The 22,052-nt window shown below is 36.4% G+C and overlaps 1 protein-coding gene across 12 annotated transcripts in view; it reads left to right on the top strand.

Moving 5' to 3' along the window:
• Nucleotides 1-22,052, top strand: part of LOC113673640 (DNA-dependent protein kinase catalytic subunit) — a 159,094-nt gene that overhangs the window by 25,629 nt on the left and 111,413 nt on the right. For all 12 annotated transcript variants that reach the window (XR_016180295.1, XR_016180294.1, XR_016180297.1 and 9 more), the window contains exons 14-23: nt 2,398-2,493; nt 7,485-7,567; nt 9,370-9,454; nt 12,175-12,343; nt 12,564-12,613; nt 13,484-13,603; nt 13,806-13,943; nt 15,113-15,261; nt 15,921-16,004; nt 16,395-16,470. Coding sequence is in view for 6 of the 12 variants with exons in the window: in XM_089184351.1 (XP_089040477.1) it covers nt 2,398-2,493; nt 7,485-7,567; nt 9,370-9,454; nt 12,175-12,343; nt 12,564-12,613; nt 13,484-13,603; nt 13,806-13,943; nt 15,113-15,261; nt 15,921-16,004; nt 16,395-16,470 (1,050 nt within the window). In the remaining 6 variants the exon portion in view is untranslated. The remainder of the gene's footprint in view (nt 1-2,397; nt 2,494-7,484; nt 7,568-9,369; nt 9,455-12,174; nt 12,344-12,563; nt 12,614-13,483; nt 13,604-13,805; nt 13,944-15,112; nt 15,262-15,920; nt 16,005-16,394; nt 16,471-22,052) is intronic.

Below are 22,052 nucleotides of genomic sequence, written 5' to 3'. Positions count from 1 at the left end.
GCGATGGATGTATCCCATCAATGGAGATTGGTCTAATTGCAAGCCATCCCAACGGAAGACAGTCAGATACTATCATGCCTCGATGAAGTGCCTGATAAGCAGATTCCCATACTTTACTGCAGATTACATTCGCATACCCAGTGACGTTGAGGAGAGTCTTTGCGATTCCCATAAAAACTGTCTTGCAAATGAATTTGGGATAACCTTTGATTAAATTTTCCTTCATCCAGAGCATGTCACACTGTGTATGCATCAGGATTGAGCACATCCAAGCGAACAAAGATAGATGGATAGTTTGCATGTGCATGTTCACTATGCTCAATAACGCTAAAAGCTAACTGCCAAACACATTCGCTTGTGGATTACTATTTGTAGCAAAAATTTCATGGGTAATCTATTACTTTTTATATGCAAGAAATGTAGTAATTGTGCCGCCAGCTGTTGCAGTGTCACCGGTCTTGTAAAATTACATTGAACGAGGAAAACTGTAAATTTTGATTTTGATTGGTTTGATTTGAGTATGTGTATATATGCAAGTTGTCAAGGATGCTGAGGTTTCTGCATACTGTGCCTCAATTTTTAACACTTTCAAATAAGGATTCTTAAAACTGACAGGTTATAGCTGAATATAAAAAGACAGTATAAAAATTGCACATATTTTGTAAAGGAAGTTTTGTTCTGTGCATTCTTGTGTGACTTAATACTGATCCTAATATAATTGGCTGAATAGGCCTTATACATTAGGTTATGTGCTCATATTTTGCAAAGCTTTGTTTTGGTGCACCACTCTCAACCTGCTGGCAAAATGTGTACTTTGAAAGCGAGCTACTAAGACGAGATATTTCGAAGGAAACACGAGTACCATTTTTTCCCTGTAATTGCTGTTAGAATAATAACCCAGTAAATGAGGATTGCAGCCATTTTTTCTAGTATGAATTAGTTCCTTGTATATTCTAGCTTGTGTCAATAGTAGGGAGAACACGCATGCCTGTATACATACTGTATACGTACTTATACATCACTGCAAATGTGATACAGGGGATTTCAATTTCACTGTAATTTGATAATTAGCACATCGTTGTTTACTTTAGTTTCTGTTAATGTTTTTAAATAGGAATGAGTATTTAAAATGTTGTTAATTTTATCAGGAATCGAAGACATTTTCCCTGTGTATAGTTTCTATAATTCCAGAATTGCATAACCACAAATAAAACAATATTTTATTCTTTTTGTGTCTAACTTTCATTGCCAAAGGGAACTATCCAATTGAGGGTATTCATTTTGTATATTCACACGGTCATTTCGAATTCTACAAAACGAAAACCCTAATGATTTTGTGTCATTTGGAGTCTGACAAGGCGTTTTAGCAAGGGTCTTCATTGTAAAGATTCAGGGGGTTTTTTCTACAAAAGGAAGACCCCCTTGATTTTGGATCAGTTGGCGTCTGACAAAGCGTTTTAGCTCTGAAATCATGACCCCGTCAGGCAGCACATACCCCTATAGCTATATAGGCAATGTATAGGAGTCCCCCCCCTTCCCTGGGGTCTGACAAAGTGTTTTAGCAAGGATCTTCGTTTTATAGATTCAGGGGGCTTTTTCTACAAAACGAAGACCCCATTGATTTCACGTCAATTGGCGTCTGACAAAGCGTTTTAGTGAGGGTTGTTGTTTTATAGATTCAGGGGGTCTTTTCTACAAAACGAAGACCCCCTTGATTTCGCGTCAATTGGGGTCTAACAAAGCGTTTTATTAAGGGTCGTCGTTTTGTAGATTCAGGGGGTCTTTTCTACAAAACGAAGATCCCCGTTATTTTCACATCTGTTCGCACTGAGGAATGCTTTGGCTTGGTTTTTTAACTGTCCGTGCCTTATTTGGGCAAAAAAATTAGGGTTTTCGTTTTTCGGTCTTCGGTCTTTGGTCTTTGGTCTTCGTTTTCTAGACACCCAACTTAGGCTCCCCCAAATGTTTGGAATGTGTAACTTACCCTATTGAACAAGGAAAATGATGAGCTCACTTGTTCAAACCTATTACCAAAAGTGAGCAATACCAGTAAACCTTTAATCTTACCTGACTTTGGACATAATTATACAATGTTATTAGTAATTGTCAATATATTTTCTATCTGTACTTCCATGAAAATAAGTACTGCTTCCAAATAGTAAGATACATGTAAATTTCATTTTTTGTTATTTACGTGAGTCTAATTTTGTTTTTAGGGCTGGCCATATTTTTTTTTGTCATGTGAATCCCACTTCTTAGCAGTAGTTGTTGTTATCAGGCTTTTCAGACAAGTAAGGTTATGATACAGACCAATGAAATGAACACTGCACTTTTCCAAATGGAGATAAAGTGCATTTATAGTGTTAGTATAGAAGAGATGCCTTTCTTTTCTTGTAGTTTTTCATCAAGACTTTTCGTGGAATACTTGATTCTGTGTCAAGTGATACGAGGCAGATGGCAATTGCTGTAAGAGGTTATGGTTACCTCTCTAAGGTATTTTAAATATTGATTCAGGAGTTATTTTATATTTATATAGATTTTTATGTGGGTTTCCTTAGGAGGATGAATTTAATATTTGGGTTTAGTTCTGTGACAATTTGCCATGCACGGCTTATAATGAAATTTGTTAGACTGAGTGCATGCTAAGAACAAGCTAAGTCAGGACATGGTTGTAAAAGGTTGTGAGAGCTTATTCAGGGAAGGTCTTTTAGTGGTAAGTGAACATGTGCACTGTGTTGTTAAACATGCTCAAGCCAAATAAAAATTTGGGCTCTGTTTTTAGTGAGCTCATGGTGAAATATGCTAAGGGTGTTTGAAACAGTTTGGTCTGCATACTGTACAAAATGAATTTACATTTGCATTTCTTTGGCTCAATACTGTATGAGTGAAGTACATGACTTAATTTGTGAAGAATCATGCCATATGAAATGAGCTACTTAATACAAGACTGTCACCACTGGATACTGTGAAGATGCGAGGGACTTAAATACTAAAGTTTTACTCAGTATTTCTGATTGAAAGGAGTAAGAGAAGATAAAGAAACCATGTCTACAACTACATAACATGATATTGAAGATGAAACAAAGTACAGAATGTATTTGTTAGTGATGTGATGTTTAAGGTCAATATGGTTCCTTTTATATTTGTTGCATTTGTATTATAAATTTAAGTAACAATTTTGTCTTCAAATGGTTTCATTTTGATGAATCATAGAGGTTCATTAATGGCATTTGCATTCAAGGGTCACTTGATATACATACATTAGATATCTGTGTACTGGTTGTTGTAATTTTTAAAGTTTAATGATTATGATCTATTGCAGATAGCTGTAGTTAAACTTGCTGAGTATTTAGAAGAATGGAACACTAATAGCTCTGCTGGTTAAGAAATTTGTAATAACATTATAACATCTGCTAAACAAAACACACCCAATGTGTTTAATGACTGATAATTAAGCTCAGTGCAGAGCCAGTGTTAGGGCAGATTTGGTCATGTTGCCACAGAAAAAATTGATTTTCACCTTTTTAAGATGTTAATGCCAAACTTAAACAATATAGTAAATGATTTACAACAAACCCAGACTATCCCTTGTTTGCACAATTTATTGCTGACTGTGGCCTGTTAAAGTATCTTTTAGGATGAAAGGACTAGGACTAGTGTCTTGGTGGAGTGAATGTTGTATGCTTATCTCCTACATTTGTGTGCTTGTTGAACTGCTAATTAAATTCTCATAGGACAAGGACCTATTCAAACTATAAAGTCCCTGCTTCAACAGGGTATGGTTTTAAACAAATTATGATGGATGGATTCTTATGATGAGGCTAGGTGGCAAATTCAAACCTTGTGATCAATGGCTTCCTCAAATCATACCTTGTGACTTCTAAGAAAACTAAACATAGACCTGATATACAGCTATAAATCACTCCATAGTCCAGGCCATGATACTAGGTTTTTTTCTGATGTCTCCAGGACCTCTGAACCTGGATTTAATACAATGAAAGAAGGAAATTGTAGTTCAAGAACTCAGATCAATTTGCATACATGCTCTTTGACTGTAGTTATGTATTTGAGCAAGCAATTGTGGTATTTCTCAATGTGTTGATTTGGTTTACAACATTTTAGAGGGAGCTGGGGCTGGATGCCAGAATTTAATATGGTAAATCAATATGATTACATCTAATTGTGCTGTGGTTAACAAGGGATTAGGTATTCCATGTTAGTTGGCACAAATAAAATGTCACAAAGACCCTTCTGGTTAATGGCTGCATCATTGAACTTGAAGTCTGTTTCATGGCTGCTGTTGAAACTAGGCAATACCTGAGGATGGGGATCCTAGCATTTACTTGATGCTGGTGTCTTTAAATTTCCATGTGGATGAGCATGATGATTGTGATGCTTGTTGTTTCCAGCAACTACTTGAACTGTTTAATCTGAATTAGTTTATAATGTGAATAACTGAATCAAATCTATGGAAGTGGTGCATTGTTAATCTGTAATTCAGAATGGTGATGAAAGCCATTATCAAATTTGTGTGAGGAGTTTTCTTTCATTTAGTGTTCTAAGTTTGTGCACATTGATTTATACCTCTGCCATGATGTTACAGTCTGTTATTGCCTATTTCATTTATCTGGTATTAGCTTACTTCTGTCTAATCTGGTGGTGGTGCAATGTCCAAAGTTAGCAGCAATGCACTGGTAGTGGCCCATTAGACACTGTCACACCTTTAAAAGTGTTAAGGTACCTCTCATAACAAACTTTGCCAGAAGATGTGAAGCCGTGCAAGGAAACAACTTGCAACCTGTGTTTTGAAATCATATTGGTGTGGATGTAGTTTGACAGTAATGTAGAGTATTTTACAATTTCTAGTCAAATTGCGAAGCAACAAAACTCAGAGCTAAAGCTTTGTCAACCAGAGGAAATTATTTTAATTCAAGTTTGTAGCTTGAAAGATTTGTGAAAAATCCGAAGCTCTGGTGTTCGATTCCTCAAGGGGACTCAGAATTTTTCTTTGTCCCACGTTCATGACAAGACGAAAAACATCTTTCTTAATTCTTCACCGAGCTCAAAACTTAGCGTCTCTACTTTTCTGTCAAATTTTATAATTTAGTTGTAAAAATGTCTTGATTGTCTTGTTCCAAGAAAATTTGATTCAATATTATCTGAATAACCTAAATTGAATGAATAGAAAATTTATCTGTTCTCTTTTGAAGTGCACATCAAAGTTTTGAAGTCACAGCAGGCCTAAAGTACAGGTTTCAGTTATCAACAGGTCTTTTGAACCTTATTTTTAATCACATGAAATCTTGCAGATGGATGACAGTAATTTTTCCTGTGACCCTATTAACATTTTATTATGTGTCATAGTGGGTATTGGCTATAAAAGTACAGTCAAATTCAAGTCTTTTGCACAGTCTAATCATCACATTTATGTAATAAAATAGTGCATCTTTCCTAAAACTAGTTTGTCAGAATAAGAATGGGTTACCCAGCACAAGTATGGCTTTTCACAATGATACATGAAAATTTCCCTAAATCTGCTGGCCTGTTAAAGTCCCTTGCCCTGACAGCCCAACATCATCAAAAAAGTTAGTAACTGGAGCAAAAAGCATTGTATGAAACAAACAACCAAGCCTATTCCCTACACCCTCCTTAATCCTGTTAGCTTATTTGGAACATGAATATTTCAGACATGGCATATATGCCACAAATATTTCATTTCAAAATGGTTGGATTGAGATATGTAACAAAGATTTGCCAGCTTGCTACAGCACTAGTGGAAAAATGGAAGAGAAACCTTTCATTCAATGTATGACCTGAGTTGTTACATGAGTTGGCAAATTTTAACAAATACTTAAGCCTTCTCAAAAACTTTGATGTTTAAATTTTTTCAAAGTGAACTGACGAAAGTCTTAGTGAATGGTCAAATGAATACTTTTCCCAGATCAATAAAATTAGGTGTTGTGTTTTATGTTGACGTTGGCACAACTCCACCCTCTAGGAAAGATTTATTTACCTGGAGGTATTTATTTACCATGCTGGTATTTATTTACCAACATGAAAGAATACCATCCAAAACTTTACAATCTCTTTAATGTGGCCTATAACAACATCAATTCAACTTTAACACTAAAGAGAAAACTTGCTTGATGTTTGGAATTAACTTCTGTGGTGTACAAATGAGGGATTATTTCTCGGTTTGTACAAAAAAGGCTTCATGATCAAATCTTAAGTCTCTCTTCATCAATAAGTTTTGTCATTCTAGGTCTAGCTTGTCACAAGAAACAGATGCTGGACAAATTTTGAATTTCATTAGCTAGACTTTCCAAGATCATGGATGATTGGTTTAAAGACGGTGAAATTGTGTGCAGGTAGAGCAGAGGTTACTGAATTAAATGACAGAAAAATCCAAAATCCAGCCAGAGGACAATTATGGAATGCAAATTTTAGAAAGAGAAGAAGTTTAAAGTTAACAGGTTTACACACAACTTGAAAGTGACTTTTATTTTTAATTTTCTTCACTTATCAGTGGAGGGTGACATGTTTGGGAAAAATTAGTGGATCGGAGTAAGCAGTCATACCTGGTGACATCAAGAGAAGATCTGAGAGAGGGCCATACAATTCTGGCATATTGTTTCATTAACTCAGTGTCCTCATGTGTATACCCTTTCAATTGCCCAGTGATACCTCATCTGGAAGTTGTTTACCATCGTTTCTTTCAATTTTGGCTCATTTTCCCAAGTGGAGGTTGTCATTCACGTGCCATAGAATAGCATTTCAAATGATCCTGACATCATACACTACATTTGAAGAACAAAACATTCCTTATCCTCAAAAGTCCAGTCAAAACAATGAGAACATTAACAAAGGTCTTCAGCTGCTTAAGAATTCCTTCAACTAGCATGTGTGTCTGTTGCCTTGCAAGTTGCGAGAACACATTCCCTTGCTTATGGACCCCATCAATTCCCCCCTCCCCTACCTGGACTGGTCCCCAAATCCCCTTGAATATACTCTTCAACAGTTAGTGCTAAGGAGTTTTAATAATGTGAAGGGGTGGAAAATAAACTAACTGGAGCTCTGCTGTTAGGCTTGGCTAAATCTAGAAATTATTTTTTGTTGGAAAGGGGGGGGGGGGGGGGGGTTTGGACCTACCTGAAAACCAAGTATATTTTCCACTTGCTTATTATTGTTTAGAAGACAGGAAATTGCAAAGAGCAAATGTAGTTTTTGCTTAGTAATTGCTTCACTAATAAAATAATTATATAAGTCCTTTAAGTACAGTGTTATTACACAAATCTAATGGTTCCTACTAACATTTTTAATTGATTATGTTGTAATGGAAATGTCCACATTCTGTTGGTGCAGGGAGTTTAATAGAACATATTTTAGAATTTAAATTCAGTCTAGTGACTATTAAGTCTACAAGTAATAGCTCTGAGCAGTGAATTAATGGAGGAGAATATGATCAAATGTCTTTCCCTTGGCAGCCGTGCAAGTTGTTCATGCAAGCTGATGATGTGAGGTTTATGCTTGGTGAGATTATGCAGAGAAGTGAGCAGTTGTATTCAGGGTGAGAAGCAAATGTACAGATGTTCGTCAACAATTGTTTTCTAGTCTTTGCTTGCTGGTTGAGCTCATGCATGTGGACTGTACAAATGTACATACAACTCCAACTCTAGTGCAACTAGGCTTACACTAGATAATGATGCATTTTCAAGGCTTTTGATACTATTCTGTAGTAAGTTTTCATGACTGTGGGGTCCTGAAGTTTAAATATTATCTTCTGAACAATGAAAGTAATTGCCTAGGGTTAGGAAAGGGGACATTCGAGAGATCTTTAGGGTTGTAAGGAAGGTGATGGAGGGTGACCAATTTTCCACTTGAATCATGCTGCTGAATATAGTTAAACCTCTTGGAGTTTTTTTTATTTACTTTTAAAGCCATGGTAGGATTCAGGTTGAAGGGTTTCAAAATGTTTTGAAGTAGGTGTCAGACTCTGCTAAAGTAGCTGACTGTGAAAAGTTCAACAAGGCCAAAAGGTAATTATTTTGACCACAGTAACCTGCAACCTAACCCTTAGCTGGTGGGACTCTGGTGGTTGCTGGCTTGTTTTTAAACCCCTGCAGGTCTGAAAGGCACAGTTTAGATAAAGGTCCTGTTGCCTGCTAAATGAAATGTGGTGCAGTCATGATGGGTTGTGCTAAGATTGTTAGTGTTTCAAACTGCAAACTGACAAGTTCAGACTTTTTTTCACTGACTTGCACAATCTGATGCCTATTTCCAATGTAGTCAAGTGTAGGAAGTGCTTTGGGAGTCACATTTTGTGCATTTGGCAATTATCCTGGTAGCCTTTGATAGTAGAGATTGAAGACAGAAATCACTAATTTGCAGCATTACTAGGTGCAATGTTTTGTGCACAGGTGTGATCATGGTTAATGCACAGTGAAGAAATATTATCTTGACTTCACTTTGAAAAAGAAAGCTTGATAAATACACAGTGTAGGCAGGCTCACCCTTGGGGCTTACCCAAGTTTAAAAATCTTGAGTTCTTGACAGTTCACATTTAGATCTTTTCACAATCTACACTGAAATGCTTATGATTGTTTTGGATGGGCTACCTACATTGGTGACATTTGTTCTCAAATTGCTTCTCATATTCCTGACACCTTATACATCCTCTTTCTATGCAGGATATCAATTCTTATAGTGCTGGTAGCTTTACCTCTTGGAGCTTTTTGGGGCTGAATAAGTTTTTCCATTTTCTAAAGAACCCAAACCTATGTGGGTGGTGCAGTGCTTGACAATAGCTCTGAACTAGGCATGTCCAGGAAATCAAGGAACAGGTCCTCTGGGAAAATAGAAAGACAGTATGCTCCATTTACATAGGATGAAACTCTTGGACCAGCCAGCAGAAGATGTGATTTTCTAGCTTCAACAGTCTCATATGGGCAGGAATTGTGCATCAAATAGTTCACTCATAAACAGTCAACCTCACAAGTAATTAAAGGCAGCAGAGAATTTAGTGTTACCAACTAGGTTGAAAATGTAAATTGGTCACCATAAAGAATAAAAAGCTGACGTTTCGAGCATTAGCCCTTCATCAGAGCAATTGGACGAGGGGCCAATGCTCAAAACATCAGCTTTTTTACTCTTTACAGTGGCCGATTTACGTTTTCAACCTAGTTGTTAACACTAAATTACCTGTTACACTCTCCCACCGATGCAGCACCACAGTTTCTTTAGAAACTTACCCCCTTTATTCCAATAGCAGCAGAGATTACATAGGCTCCAGGTTTCACTTGATAAGATATTATGAGACTTTATAGGAAGTGGTGTGACCTGTGTTAATGAATTGTTTTCCTAACTGCTTAGCCAAGGTGGTCTATTTGAAGACAGAGTTCAGCACCTTCCCACCTTTTTAGAAGCTTTGTCATCCATCATTGAAGAGCTGGATGAGGTTTGTAAACTTACCCATGGAATTTCTTCTTAAGTATGAGACTGTATATGTAGATAACTATAAATTTCTCACAACAACATTTTTCAAATTTTGAAGGGTGAGGTGCAGCCTTAAATCTTCGATTACACAACATGATCACTTATTGGTCATTCTGTACCCATGTTTGTTTCGTACTCACTTGTTTGGTATCCAAATGCAGTTCATTCAAACCAAAGTTAAAGCCCATTCATACCCAAATGCTGGTCCATTTGTACCCAAACCACTGATTGATTCTTACCCTCCCAACATACATATATTTAAGGGTGCTTTCTTCAATGTTCTGGACATTGGACCACAGCCACTGAAACTTTATGGTCTGCTGAAACTACACAAACCTGGTTTCCTGATGCGACCTATTATTTCTTTCTGTGGTTCTCCCACATACCAACCGTCCAAGTACCTGACAACAATACTACAAATACTCACCAACAAATCCAGACATAAACTGCAATCCACCAAGGACTTCATTAATGCCACCAAGACTATACAGATACCTGATGACTACAAACTAGTGTCATTTGATGTGAAATCACTTTTTACAAGTATTCCACTTCAACTGGCACTACAATGTACTGAGACTGCAATTCAACAATCTACAGACCCTCTACTGCTGCCAACAGAGGACATTATGGACTTACTAAACCTTTGCCTTATGTCAACTTACCTCAGTACAATGGTAAACACTACAAATGGTTACATGGCACAGCTATGGGGTCTCCAGTTTCTGTTGTTGTAACAGAAATTGTGATGCAGAACATTGAAGAGAGTGCCCTTTTGGCTTGCTGGCAAATGATACTGCTTTGGTTACACTACATTGATGAAAAATTCACCACTGTACAACATGAAGAAATCAAGGCATTCCACCACCACCTAAACAGACAAAACATTGACACAGTTTACCAGAGAGGTCGAAGAAAGTGCTAAACTAGCTTTCTAGACTTCCTGGTAAGCTGTGACGACAACTCACTGTGGACAACAGTTTACAGGAAACCGACACATACCAACAGATTACTAGACAAGTCATCCTACAACCTGACCTCACATAAAGCCACAACTATCAGGACTCTCACATGATGAGTGCAACTATTATGCAACACAACAGACAGCTAATCCAGTGAGAAGAAGTACCTTGACTATAACAGACTTCATCAGATGAAACACTCACTGACTCACTACTGCTACTGAAGCTAGTGACAACGCAACTTCTATGACTACAGTAACTATACCGCACATAAAGGGCATATCTGAGAACATCTCACTCTTCCTACAACCATTCAATATCCATGTCGTTCACAAACCCATTACCACACTGCGTCAGTTACTAACATTAAAGACCAAGACAAACTGAGGAAGAGACAGGAAGCAGTTTATAAGATCAACTGCTCTGACTGCTACACCTCCTACATCAGTGAGACTGACAGAAACCAGTATGCTATTACCACTTGTGATTGAGTATAGTATATCTGTAGGTTTACATTTTGATAGAAAACAAAAGATTGGTACTCAATTTAGTTCTATGATTTCTTAATTTTTGACACATGAGCAATATAAACATTACATGTAGGTTGCAAAGTAGGTTAATTTAGGATGGATTAAAAGTATACATGGTTACGAAATGACTGGTAATCCATGATTATAACAGTTACATGTCCTACATTTGTGTTGGGAATTCACTTTTTGCGATTAAGTTATCACAAACCATGCATAAAATGACTTCCTCAATTGGGTAGTTTTCCTGTGGTTGTAAAAATAATGTATCAACCAAGCTTCAATCTCTGAAGAACAAATGGATCAATTGTTCCCCAAATAGAAGGCACTTTTCTGCTACATCAACAAGCAGTCTAAAATCTCCCTTTGTAATCACAGGGTCTGAAATAGAGAAACTTTCAAAGTACTGTTTTATGAACTTGGCATTGCCTTGGTTTTTGTTTACTTTGCTCTGTAATTGGTCAAGAAACCTTTGCCAGTTTCTCAGCTAACAAGAAACTGTAACTCATAACCAACTACTTTTACCCCTACTTCAGACAATTTTCTCGTTTTTTTTTTTTTTTAGTTCCCATTGCATTGCTCCATATGATATTTTCCTATGTTTTCATTGACTGTTGTGTTTACTTTGGCTTTAGTTTTATGACACTCAATAAAAAAGGGTGCTAATTGCCAATCAACATACATATGTCTTGAAACAATTTGTTAGAATTGGTTCTCAAACTCATTAATAATTCATGTTGAGAAAACAAAGGAAATTACAACCTTGAAAGAGGTTTGGATATGTGATCTTAATTAGCATAAAATTTGGTGAACTTTTGCTTTGATTTTCTCCAAGAATTATCATTGGTTTGAGAAGCTATATCAAACATTTTAAAGGGTGCTTCATCTGATATCCAAACACCCTGAAGTTGGTTAAAAAAAACTCAGCTGTGTGTCATTTTTTCAACCACTTCTTGGTGTTTAGATATCAGATGAAACACTCTTCCTCGTGTTTGATATATTACATCAAAGCACCTAACTACTAGAGATGTTGCTTGGTCATTTACACTTATGAATAATAAAAAAGGGAGGTCTGTATTTGAACCTATTGGGTCAATTGCAAGGTTACACCTATAAGATTCTTCAGTTTCCTACATGCTGAACATGGATGTTTATGGTACTCTTACTTGGTACTTTTCACATTCTATGATCAGATCTCTGACTCCATCCTTGCCTCCGTGGAAAGACTAGTTGGAGTTTTGTTCGACAAGTTTGCAATATTGAATACAAGAGGAAAATTTCTTTGCTGTAAGGCCTTTGTAAGGGTGCTTTTCCACCTCTCATCCAAAGGTGCAGTTCTCAGGAGTTTTCTTTCAGAAATAGGTATGTGTATGAGAATATGCACAGAAGTGATTAAACGTACTGTGTTTAGGTTGTTTCACTTATCCTTAAGTGCTCTATGCTCAGATGGAGGGTGGTATCTCAAGTTTCACACATTAAGTGATCATCAGCAAAATAATTTTTCACTCATGTGTGATTCAAATGTACACTGTATTGATCACCTCTCATTCAAAGATGACTCTTTACTTTTCACTTTCTACAGTTTACCAAGGTCTCATCAGAACTTGTTCACATCCAGTTATTCTGGACGAGGTTTGTCAGAAGTGTAAATGATAAGTTATTTTATTCTGGATGATACAACATATAGCCAGTGGTGGTATAACAAGTTGTTATATCACTTTGCATTTAAGTAAAAATGGTTCAGTTTCTTCGATTGATCATCTGCTAGGCAGCTTTAGTCTGGTACTGATTGTTTGGAAAAAATGTTTGCAAAATGAGAACTTTAAGCTACCTACAAGGTTAATGGATGTTATGCAATCTTTTCCATCATTTGTCTGAGAATCATGGTAGTTTCTCACAAAGAGTGCATGTAAAAGAACTTTGAAAGCACACAGAGAAATAGATAACTAGAGTAGAAAAGGAACTTAATGTATGCCTCGCTATGTGCTGATGCAGGGCTAGTGGATTATATCCCTACTTTTTGAGGACAAGAGTTTGAAGGGAGGGTCCTTTTGGATAGAAAGGCATTTCAGTTCAAATTGATTGGATAGTAACTGAAGTCAATTTGATTCATCAATAAAGTTTGACTTGATACACATAGAAAGTTGTTTCAACACAGTCTCAGTCATTTTGATTCAAACTGTTGAGGGATAAATTTGAAGGGTTTCAACTGTTCACCAGTCTAATAAAAGGAGTTTACGATATTGCATCTCTGAAGTGGAGAACACATTAGCATGCATGAATCAAGAGAGAGATAAGAAAGGTGTACATGTAAGTGCAATGTCAGACTTGCTTGATTATTCCTATTGAATGTTCATTTAAAATCACCAGAGAGGGAACTTAGAAGAGGGAAGGAAAGGTACCAATTTTGACAATGCTCTCACCTGACTGAGGGAAGTGTCTGGGTTGACACTGTACATATTGTATCTAACATAGGTGAATACACCCTTGATTTATTTAAAGGTGAATGAAGAAAATGCAATAACAGAAGAAAGAGAGGCATATGAAGGGTCAACTCCTAAGACATCTCTCAAAGATTACCTAGAGTTGTGGGAATATCTCCTTGACATGGATAAGTTAAAGGTATGCTAGAAAATCAATAATTTTTTTTGTCACTATTTTAAAACAATTGCCAGTCAGCAAACACTGAATTAATCCAGTACAGTCATGTGATTCTATAGAATTTTTTGGTTTTGCTTGTACTTCCAAAGTCCCTGTGGACTGTCTGTACAAACATGACTTTTATGTTGATATACTGAAATTAAGATGCTGTTGACTTGTTTAGGACAAAAGCCTGATTGTAAAGCAAGTTGAGGAATATGAAGTCATTCATGGACTATTGTATGATGAAATGATTAAAGGGATCCTTCGTATTATTCATAAACTGGATTTGTCTTCTAGCAAGGCATCTTCAGCACAAGAGGTGAAGCTTTTTTAACAGGGAAATAGACCGCACAAGCTTGCAGTAGTGTTATTGAACTGTCAAAAATTACTCATAACTATCTGATTCACTCTGAAAAAGTGCACTTGTTCAATGGAGAAATTCCAAATGCAAATCTTCTTTTTTAAAAGTTACTCCAAATCTTTGTGGTGCCATTGGGGAAATAATCTTTGCACCCACTGTGTCTAAGCTAGGAAACCACCACAGTTTATATATTGGTGGAACAGTCATTAAATACAGAATTCAATAAAATTATGATTTTTTTTCCTGTTCTAATGTTGTTTGTTAGATCTGGAAAAAAGGCAACAAAGTTTTCCTCTTCATGCATTGTTCAGTTAATGTTTTCTGCATATTTTCACGAAGTTTAGTCAAATCTGGCTCACTCTGTGAGCCTCTAGCCAATAATTTTGCAAAACCCCTGAATTTCACAATGTGCAGGAAGGCACTTTTCAGGAAAGTGACAGTTCTCCATTATGTTTTCTGCAGTTACCCTCTTGTTTTGTCCAGCTTGTTTTAAGTAGTTATGTTTCATCATTAGAAAGTTACTTCTTTATTGTTGGCCAAGAAAAGTGCCCTTTGGATGATTATGACACATGAAAAGTCTATTAACTTTTCTGCAGTGGTAAATATGTTTTTCTCAATAACCAGTGCATAACTTATAATTTTGGAAAATGAGAGTTAAGGTAATTATCTTTATTTTGATTGAAAAGAAATAGCTTTATGAAGGTTTGGAGTAACCCCTTTAAGGGATCAAATAAAAACCATAATCACAAATATTCAATATGTGAATTTGTAACTTGCATTGTGGTAAAACCTGAAGCTTATATTGATACAGTTCATCAGTAGATGTCTTACTTATGTTTTTTTTCTTTTAAAGCAAATCAGTGCTCATTTTTAAGAGAATGATCTGACTTCAATCTCAATTGTGTTAAAGTAGTTTATGGTATAGTAATGGTGTAGTAGAGGAAGCAAGGAAGGAAGTCAATAAAAAATCTAAGGGACAGAACAAGAAAAACAATTCAAATGGCAGTTTAAATTTTGATCATTTTACCTTAGCTTGGACCTTGTAATGCATTGTAAATTAAAAATAGAATATCTTAATTATGTTACCTTATTTTATTTTAACACTTGTTCTTTGTTCGTTTCATAAGGGAGATGTTCTTGATAGGAGTTCTGCCAGTGATGCTCCTGCACCTGCTACAGAGGACAAAGAAGTGTCTCTGTCTGACCCAGTGGCAGGACTCCAACCTAAAGTGCCCAAGGACTTCATGATATTCATTAGTCTGATAGAGTTCTGCAGGTGAAGGGTCCAGGGCAAACTTCAGAATAAGTAGATTTTTTAATGAATTATGTTGCTAGCTCTTTTGCTGAACTGCCATGGAGGAGGTCAAGGGTTGGAGCCCCAGACTGGACCAACACATAGGGTTGTAAATAGCTGGAGACAAAGTGCTGCTTTTGTTATGACATCTGCCAATGGTGAGACATTCTAGTCCTTTTGGATGAGGACTAAAAACCCTAGACCCTGTCTCCTACATCTTCTCTGTACCAGTGGCAGGGGAAATTAAAGAACATGGGGAACATAGCCCCTAGTTATAGGATCTGGCCTTGTGTCCAAAAAGTCCCAAATCCAGGGCACCTGCAAAAATTCCCTTAAAAAATTCTAAAACTGTGCATCTATGCAGACTGGCCAAAGACCCCCACAAATTGTTGTAAAGCACATTAGAGCATATTTGTATGGAGAATGGGCTATATAAATGGATCAGTACAACTATCATTGAAATAATGCTTTGATTTGACATTTCTATTGTTACTGTTAGAGTATAGGAAAACATTGAGTTTTGGGATGGAAAAGGAAGTGATGTGATGTTACTGTACATACATGTAATCAGCTAGAACACTAAGTTTCCAACAATTTTTGATCCCTATTTATATGATTCCAATAATGTCTTGATTTTTAAGGTGTGTTCTTCCCAACTATTGTGTTGCACTATTTGAAAGATGGATAAACATGTTTTGCAGAGACATCATTATCATGTCTTCAAGGTGGGTTCAGTGGTTAGGATCTCCTTTGTTGTGTTGTTACTTGTACTATTTATATGTTTGTGTGCCTGTTGCTTTTGTATCTAGTCTTGTCATAATAATATTGTATAGAATAGAAACACTCTGTTGGTCTACATTAGTTATTTTAATATTTTTGGTTAAATTATGAATCAAGTTAATAGGACATGAAAAACAAAATTTGGATTCTAGAGTCCTACCAACTTGTAATAACCTATACAGTGAAGAGAAACACTTTTTTTTTTCTTTTTAATCAGTAGCCATTCATATTCAACTCAGTTGGGAGCAGGCAACTGTGTCATAACTTCAAGAAATTGTTGAAGTTACATGTATGCATGCTTTTTATTTAATTTTCTGTTGTTTTTTGTTCTTTAGGTTCCCTGTAGTCAGTGGATTCTACAAGTTGTTGGAAGTTTGCATGAAGATGTGTGAAAAATTGTCTTTCTTCAAGGCAAGGTCCTATTATTTTCTTAACTTAGCTGATCTTATTTTGTTGAAACCTGAGCTTTTTCTTTTTGAAAAGAGTTTTAAGTCATGTTATGATTGAAGAATTTTTCCTTTGCATCTACATTCTGTATGTCATGGCAGAATCAATGTAGAGTTTTTACCAAGCAGGGCATGAAATTAATTTTTTTTTCTGATAGCCACTTGGCTCCTAAATTCTTCAAGGTGATAGCCAATTCAAAAAAAGTTTGTCGCCATTTTCAAAGACAAACAAAACCTTTTTTTATGCTGTCAGCGTTCTAGATAGACCCTCCAAAATTAAGATAGGGAAAATATCTTTAACGTGTTACAAAATGGACACTAGGATGGATGATATTCAATGCTCAAGGTCACCTAAATTCAAGATGGTGTCTAGTTATCGATCGAGAGGCATGTGCTGCGTTTTGGAAACAAACTCAACGAGGAGGTTTGCTGCGGATTTATCTTTGCAAATCTTTTAATTCACTATATCTCTTGGCATGGTTATGATGAAACATTCTAGTCGCCAATTTTGTGACTAATTTGCAAGATTTGGTCGCCAAGGTAAAAAATTTAGTTGCATTGGCGCCTGTATTAGGCGCAATTTCACGCCCTGCCAAGGCCTGTAAACATTTGCAGTGGGAGTTTTTGGAATGACAAGAAGTTATGCATATAAGTTGTGTGCATAACATGCTTGGGCCACATGCATTGAGGCATTTAAAGTGCATAGTTTGTATATTCAAAATTTTTTTTGATTTGAAGATTACAGAAAATTCCCTGTATTTACTTCATCTACAATTTTTCAAAATAATCTAACAAGTTCATGGCTGTGACATCTAGTCTCGCAGTTTGATTGGTTCAGAAGCTCCCTGTGAACACATGTAGTACAATTTTGGTAATTCTGGTTGATACATGTACATCCTCTTTCATGTATGAACATTTTTATTGTGTAGCTGGTATATATTTTGTCCTTTGACACAAAAGTCACAATGGTGGTACTGAACTCTTATTTAACTTATGAGGCTGTCCCTGCTCAAAAGATTAAAATAAAGACAATAAAGAGCAAAAAGAAAACAGAGGGTAACTTTAAATAATGCCTGGAACATTTTATGGCAAAGGAAACCTTAAAATATAATTCTCTGAAGACAGTTTTTGATGACTATTTTTTAACAAAAAGTCTTCTTTCTAACTATAACTAAGACCAGGCACCACACAAATGACTTACTCACAACATAAACATTACAAACAAACTGAACAGAATGACTTAACTTTACCAAAAAATCAAAAGCAACCAATCACAACCAACTTGCAGTACTTGAATGTTACAGTGAATAACATCATAGAAAAACTGACCAATCAGTTTATATGAACCAGTCTTAGAACATTTGACTGACAACAACTATTCACTAACTCTGACGATGACTTCTGTTCAGGGTGTTGAAGTGTCAGTCATGTTACCCTCTGGTTCAAACCATTTACTGCCGAGCGTTTTCTTAGCTGAAAATTGCTCCAATATGAGTCATTCCTTTTGTAGGCAAGTTTTCTCAAGAAATGAATCTTGAACAGAAATTATTAGATGTAACATCTATGTAATGATGATGTCTCATGTGCAGTTTCATTCTATTCTGTTTGTATTAATCTAAATTGGTTTTGAAGTTTTATTGCATCAAGGAAGGTAAGGCTGAGACTGCCTGGAACCTTGTGCCATAAGTCACTCTTGCATGACAAAAATTGAAACAAGAAGCTGGAGTATGAGGTCACATATGCAAAGCCAGTTCAATTGAGCACCATTGTGGAGTTTACTTCATGTGAGGAACAATTTAAGCATTATGCAGCCTGCATGGATGCTTGTTTGTAAACAAGTAATACAATAATAATAGTGCTAAAATTATAAAAACATTCTCAAGCACTTTAAAAGATATTCTATAAAAGTATTAAAACAATTAAACAATAAAATATGAAAAATATGAAAAATATTAAAATGATAAAACTATTAAAAATGTTAAAACAAATTGTAAGCCAGCTTGAACAGATGTGTCTTAAGCTTGGACCTAGAAATGGATACACTCTAACTGTTTTGAATTTCAAGCAGCAGTTTGTTCCACAGAAGTGACCTGGAACAGGCAAAGGCACGATCACCAAAGGTCTTAAAATTAGTTCTTGGGATCTTAAGAAGGCCCTGGCCACAGGAATGTAGGTGATAACCAGAAATGGAGTGTGGCTGCAGATATTCTTGAATGTATTGTGGACCTTAATTGCTAGGAGATTTATAAACTAAGAGTAATAACTTAAAATAAACGTGACAAGTAACAGGAAGCCAGTGAAGATGAGATAAGGTGGATGAAATGTGATCAAACTTTGGAATCCTAAAGATTAATTGAGCATTGGCATTAAACACCTTCTGAAGACAATCTGTCTGGTACTTGGGGATGCCAAAGAGAAGAGAGTTACAGTAGTCCAAGTGTGAAGTCACAAATACACAAACAAGAGTCCTTGTGGACTCAGGACTAACAAATTGTACAAGCCATGAAAAGCCTTGCTGCAGATCTTACCAATGTGAATGGACATAGACTTATCGGAGTCAAACCAGGAACCCAAGTTTTGAACACTGTCGAGAGGCTGGATGGTAGAATCACCAATGGTGATAGAATCGATTGCGATTTTTGATAATTTATGGCGGTAACCAACAGCTAAGAACTCAGTGTTTGAATAGTTGATTAACAGGCGGTTATAAATCAACTATGCATGGATATCTGAGATGAAAGAGGGATGAAAATTTTTATAGGTTAACTCAAGGCCATTTTTCTCTAGCAGAGCTTTCACAATTGCAGTTTTCCAATCATTGGGAATGTAGGCGTGGCAAGTAGGCAACTTGACCTTCTGAGCAATAGAGGGTGCAAGGATGTCAAGGCAAGATTTCACAAGCCATTTAGGGATCAGAACCAGGCTGCATGAGGCATTATATGATGTACTGTTTATATTACTAACATCTTCAACTGATAGAGGTGAAAAACTGTCAAGTTTTACAGCTGGAGTGGCAGTGTCAGAACAAGGAGGATTAACTTGGATATTATTGAATGAGTCCTTGATAAGTTCAACTTTTTCAACAGGGAGTTCCCCAAATTTATTTGTAACTGGAACTGGATCATTGTGAGGCAGTAGATCACCGTCGCTAGGATCCCTACAAAGGAATGTAACCAGTTTAGGTAACTTCCTGGAGTCACAAGCACACTGACCAATTAAATTTGAGTGATAAGAAGTTCTAGTAGTCTTGAGAAGAGCAGAATATTTATTACAGCTAGACTTTCTGATATGCAAGCCAATCTGAGGAAAGACCTCTTTTAGAGGGTTTCGCTCAGCCTTGCAATGAATACAGTTTCACTGTTGAACATCAGCATTAAACCAAGGGATCCTTACACAAGTAGCAAGAGTTTTTGTCTTAATAGGAGGATGCCTATCAAGGATTTCTGATGGAGAAGTACTGCTTGGGTAAATTGCCAAAGCACTCCAGTGTGTCACTGCAAAGTACAGACATAGTGATGTCCGATTTAAATGCATCAATGTCAATACTCTTAAACTTGTGATACGACACAGACTTGATGGAGATTGATGGACTTGGGAAGTGGGTAAAGCACTCAACAAAGAAATGATCCAAGAGGGGAGTTAATGGGACCCAAAATTAAGTCACTGGTAGATCGAGTGATGATGAGATCCAAAATATGCCCAAAGATATGTGTGGACACTGTTACATGTTGTTTCCAACAACTTGTTGAATCTTATAGCATCATTGCTATGCACCAAATCCATGTGAAAGTTAAAATCCCTAGCAATAACAAGAGATACGACAAAAACTCATCAAAAAATACAGATATGGAGGAGCTGGGAGGGCAGTAAACAGCAACAATGTGGATGTAGTCTTCAGAATCCAATCCGAAAATTCAAAAGAATCATGTTCTTTCCCATCCATGAGTGAAGCGTCAAAAGAGTTGTGGAATAAAATGCCTGCACCACCACCAGATCGATTTTTGCCATGGGAAACTCTTGAAGAAATAGCCATGACGAGAAAGATCAGCAATGCAGACAGAATCTAGATCCTTTAACCAAGTTTCTGTAAAAATACAGAGACCGATGTCATTGCCAATGGCATGGTCAATGACTGTTTCAACTTTGTTCCCGATGAAATGAGCATTACAAAGGGCAAAACAAAGATTGTTTGAAGGAAGACTGGATGACTGCAATGATCTCAGAGGCTTCAGAACAGTCAAGTTGACACCATTAGAGGTGACAAGTTGAATATTTAATGATCTACAATCTCGACATGAAGAATTAATTGGAAGAATATTATGAACAGCTGTTTCTTAGCTTGTTCAGCCTTTCCAGCACAATATCCTTGGTACTTAAGAATACCAAGGGCTTTGAGTAGACATAATGAAGTTTGATACAAATGGCTTCGAACAAAACAATTTGGGCGTGACTTGATTGATTGTTGGTGGGTGAAATAGCACGAGGAGGTGAGCAGGTGCAACCAGTAGAACAATGAGCGAGTGAGCCAGGATTTCTTTCAACGTCCTGACAAATAGCAAGGTGAAAGGACTGCAATAAGTAGCAAACATAACCATGTTTCTACCAGGAAGAAATTGGTCATTGATGAAGCCCAAATGAAGGTAGTCTTCAAAAATGAAAGAAAGATCAGTCCAATCCAGTTGCTTGAACTGTGTTCAAAATATGATCCTTGTGTATAGAAAAAGTAACTGAAATATGAGTAAAATTAAAATTCTTTGGGAAGCAGCAAATGTGGCGGCTATATTCAATGAGCATACATTAATTTAACATTAAACATTTTTGTATGTCAAATGAGTCATGGGTAACAACTTGCTCTAAATTTCAAGGATGCTCAGTCATGCATGCTGACATAGTATGGAACTTTCTAGAACATAGTAGTTTTGTTGAAAGACAGTGACTGACTGTTTAGAAAATTATACCAAGAGAGAGCTACAATGGAAAATTGTTCATTTCAAGGACCTTTGGAGACAACTGTGAGATTGTGTCAGTGATGAGCTAATGTAGAGTTTGTAGTGTGTTAAAGTAAGTTTATTGTGGATAATTACTGTACTGCCTCTAGGAGTCACTCCTTAGTGAGAGTATTACATGTTGTTTAATTAAGTAGTTGGGTGTGAAGGAGTATAGTGTTCTTTGTGTGGGTTCAATTATAACATAACAAATTTTGATCTGATGGTTTTCCTGAAAGCCCTCAAAATCTTTATAAACAACCAGAAAACGCCTTTTAATGCTGAAAGAACAATATAAGTTCAGTTAGACTCAAAAATCCCAAATTTTGGTTTTTGTTTTTGTGGTCGTGAAAAAGCATATTACGTCATTTAAATTTTCATCATTTGAATTAGCTAATGAGCGCATGCCTGAAATTGAACAATGAAAATGGAACAAAGTGCATAATTGCACACCTAAATTGAGTTCTTTCAAAGTTTTTTAACAATTCCATAAATGCAGAAAAGGTAACAATAATTATTTCCTCCTCCCAGATTTTCTGGAAGGAATTTTAATGTCAAAGTC

This window comes from Pocillopora damicornis, chromosome 10 (genome assembly GCF_964200805.1).
Source record: "Pocillopora damicornis chromosome 10, jaPocDami1.2, whole genome shotgun sequence".
In the NCBI taxonomy this organism is placed as follows: domain Eukaryota; kingdom Metazoa; phylum Cnidaria; class Anthozoa; order Scleractinia; family Pocilloporidae; genus Pocillopora; species Pocillopora damicornis.
This window is presented reverse-complemented; position numbering and strand designations above follow the sequence as displayed.